This window comes from Mus caroli, chromosome 3, assembly GCF_900094665.2.
Source record: "Mus caroli chromosome 3, CAROLI_EIJ_v1.1, whole genome shotgun sequence".
Lineage (NCBI taxonomy): Eukaryota > Metazoa > Chordata > Mammalia > Rodentia > Muridae > Mus > Mus caroli.
Genome location: NC_034572.1, coordinates 25793580 through 25797194, shown reverse-complemented (window position 1 = coordinate 25797194; position 3615 = coordinate 25793580). Strand labels below are relative to the sequence as shown.

The window sequence follows — 3615 nt, the reverse complement described above, 5'->3', positions numbered from 1 at the left end:
CCTGCATATGATGCACACAGAGGACACCTGCATATGATGCACACAGAGGGCACCCTGCATATGATGCACACAGAGGGCACCTGCATATGCACACAGAGGACACCTGCATATGATGCACACAGAGGACACCTGCATATGATGCACACAGAGGGCACCTGCATATGCACACAGAGGACAGGCCATGTGAGGACATGGTAAGGAGATAGAATCCATAAGCCAGAAATAGGGCTCACCAGAAGTGAACTGGGCAGTGCTGTGATTTTGGACTTGTATTTTACAGAACTGAGAACCTTTTATCTTTACTTAAAAAATATGTTTATGGATGTTTTACCTAATGTATGTTTGTGCATCATATGTGTGCACTATCAGGAAGGTCAGAAAGGGGTGTTGGATCTGCCGGGACTGGAGTTACAGGCAATTGTGAGGATCTGTCATAGGAGTACTGGGAATTGAACCTGGTCCTCTAGAAAGATCAGCCATAGCCGGTCATGGTGGCACATGCCTTTAATCCCAGCACTTGGGATGCAGAGGCAGGCGGATTTCTGAGTTTGAGGCCAGCCTGGTCTACAAAGTGAGTTCCAGGACAGCTAGGGCTACACAGAGAAACCCTGTCTCGAAAAAACAAAAAAACAAAACAAACAAAAAACAAAACAAAACAAACAAACAAACAAAAAACACGGAGAAAGATCAGCCAGTGCTTTTGACCACTGAGCCATCTCTTCAGCCTGGAATTTCTGTTATTTAAACCATGTTGTCTTCTGCGTTTTATTGGGGTAGCCTTAGAAGACTAATCCAGCAGGTTTTACACTTGATAATGCCTGTCACATTCCAAGTAAATGTGATTTCCTCATGAGCTAGTAGGCCAAACAGTCTTCCAAGGGAAAGCAGTGCCTTACACCCAAAGGTAAGACCAGCAGAGTGCCATGGGTCATGGTACCACAACCCACTGAGATAACCCAATGCTCTTTATCATCTAAGGCTAACACCATCCCACGCTCTAGTGATGACTTATCCTCTCTTCTCACTGGACTATTAAATTGGAGAGATATACCTGTCCACAATTGGAGGCCCAAATGGAGAGGGAACCATTGGGACCTTCTGCTGTCCTGATGTCAGTAAAGAGTTCACAGACATCATTGGGTTTGTCATCAGATTCCTTGACTCCGATGAAACTCTAAAAAGAAACAGACAGGTATATTAACAAATAACCCAGTGGAAAACATTCTCCTTTGTGTGTGTGTGTGTGCCTGTTTAGGTAAAGGACATGGGTATTGATCCTCAAGGGCTGTCTGCCTTGTGTTTTGGGGACCTGGGGCTGGCCAATGAAGCCCAGGGATCTCCCTGTTTTTGTTGGTCCAGAGCCGGGATTACAATCACACATATTATACCTGTTTTGTTTTTGTGTGTGTTCTGGGGATTGAACTCATGCCTGCATGCCTGCGCTTTTGTGAATTGTTTGAATTCTTCTTAAACAAAACAACCTCATGGTACTTTCAGAACACTTGGAAAGATTAATTACACTAAGCTTTCAGATATACAATTATACAAAACCTCCTCCAGGGGAAGTGCCTTATACTCTCTATAGAACTCATTTTATGGGAGCTGGAGAAATGACTCAGAGGTTAAAAGCACTGACTGCTCTCCCAAAGGTTCTGAGTTCAATTCCCAGCACCCACATGGTGGCTCACAACCATCTGTAATGGGATCCGATGCCCTCTTCTGGGGTGTCTGAAGACAGCTCCAGTGTACCTATATACATTAAATAAATAAATAAATAAATAAATATTTTTTAAAAAGGAAAAGAACTCATTTTATAAGTGTGTCCCTGGAATTTGTTACAGCCCACAGAGTAATGCCACATGGCCTCACAGCAATAAGAACACCGAAGCAGTCCTGGAATCTTCCAGGGCCACCAGCTCCTTTTTCACAAGTGATTTACTTACTTATTATTTCCAAAGGTGGAAATGTGCAAACCCTTCCATGTGTTCAGTCTTTGGGAAACTATTCCTATATAGTGGATCAGATTAAAACAGAAAATGAGGGAAGAGAATCCTCTTAATGGCTAAAATGATATCTAATTAGGGTGGATGTGGGCTGATTGCATATGATAGTTTAATTAGAACAAGGGACCAAGTCATGTTCATGTGCATAAAAACATGTCTGTATATGTTACCCTCAGCACCCCATGATTGGAGCGGATCTGTGGTTAAAAGGGTGCTGGGTACCTTACAGTTTCTCAGTAAATGTTGGTGTCCTTGGAATAATTTTAAATATTAAACCACCCTAGATAACAGGTCATTTTTTCCTTCTCTTTCATTCTCAATTGTCATCTTAAAAATCTAAGACAAAAAGGAAAGAAGTGGGATTTCCCCAGCATCCATGAGCCCTGGGTTCAATCCCTGCCATGGTAAGAAAAAAGGAAAGCAGGAAGTTCACTGATTTTCATGGAGAGATTTGTTTTTCTTTTTCATTTTTCCCCCTTTCTTGTGTGTCATTTGGTGTGATTAAAAAAAAAATAGGTATAAGTTCATTTGGATGGTCTGAAAACTAAAAATGTAACAGTACTTAACAATGTTGTGGCTTCTTTAATTTCCTTTTCAGATATGAATCCAATCAGCTGGGAAATTCAAGTTCACGGGCAACCCATCACTGGCTGGGGCCATTTGTTTGTTTTTCTAAATTGAAAATAGATTATTCTCTTATACAGTACATCCCAACTACAGTTCCCTCCCTCCAGTCCTCCCAGCTCTGCCCACCTCCCCTCTCCCTCAGACCCACTTTCTCTTTGTTTCCCTGAAGTTTTTTTTTTTTTTTTTTTTGATTGGTTATTTCTGATGTGTTTCTGTAATTGACTCCCTAGGTTTCCTGCTGACCTTCACATGTGCACTGTAGCACTCGTGTGCCTCCCACCCCCACATCAGGTACCCACAATAATAATAACACAAAAAGAAAAGCCTTGTCATCTCTCATGATATTCCTCCTACCATGTGTATGCCTCAAACTGTTAATTATGCACGTGGATTTAGTTTTCTGGAGCAACTTTATGTGTGCAGGAGATTGAGTGATCACAGAGCTCTATACCTTCTCCTCCCTACACTCAAACACAGACAACATTCTGTTCTAGATGTGTATTTGTTGATCAATGAGCCAACAAAGCCCAGAGTTTACATTACGGTTCACTCTTGTATTGTATTTTATGGGTTTTAGTAAAAATGTAAAGACATATAACCACCATTATGATATCTCACAGGATAATGGCACTGCCCCAAATCAAATAGCACTGTAATACAAATATAGCCAGAGCATTTTCAAGGAAAAGTTTCTAGGGCCCCTTTATTCCCCAGATAGATATTAAAAAGTCCAAATCCATATTGTCCCCAAACAGCCACTCTGGATGGTACTAATCCCTATGATCAACATATGAGCTTTTAAATATTAGATTTTGTATTTTCTGGGTATTCTCTTTTATTTTGCACATTTGTTGAAAGACTCTGAGCCAGGCAACTCTGCTGCAGTCATTGAAGCTCTGGAGAAAAGCTGTAGACCGACCAGGTGGTACGTCTCAGTGTAGAGTGTGTCTGGTAATCTCAACACAGAGAGGGCTCTGTGCTGAGG

At 41.5% G+C, this 3615-nt stretch overlaps 1 protein-coding gene across 1 annotated transcript in view; it reads right to left on the bottom strand.

The window, feature by feature from the left end:
* Positions 1-1149, bottom strand: part of Samd7 (sterile alpha motif domain containing 7) — a 15374-nt gene extending 14225 nt beyond the window's left edge. The window contains exon 1 of the mRNA XM_021158024.1: positions 1052-1149. Coding sequence (XP_021013683.1) covers positions 1052-1149 — 98 coding nt within the window. The remainder of the gene's footprint in view (positions 1-1051) is intronic.
* Between the last annotated feature and the right edge of the window lie 2466 nt (positions 1150-3615).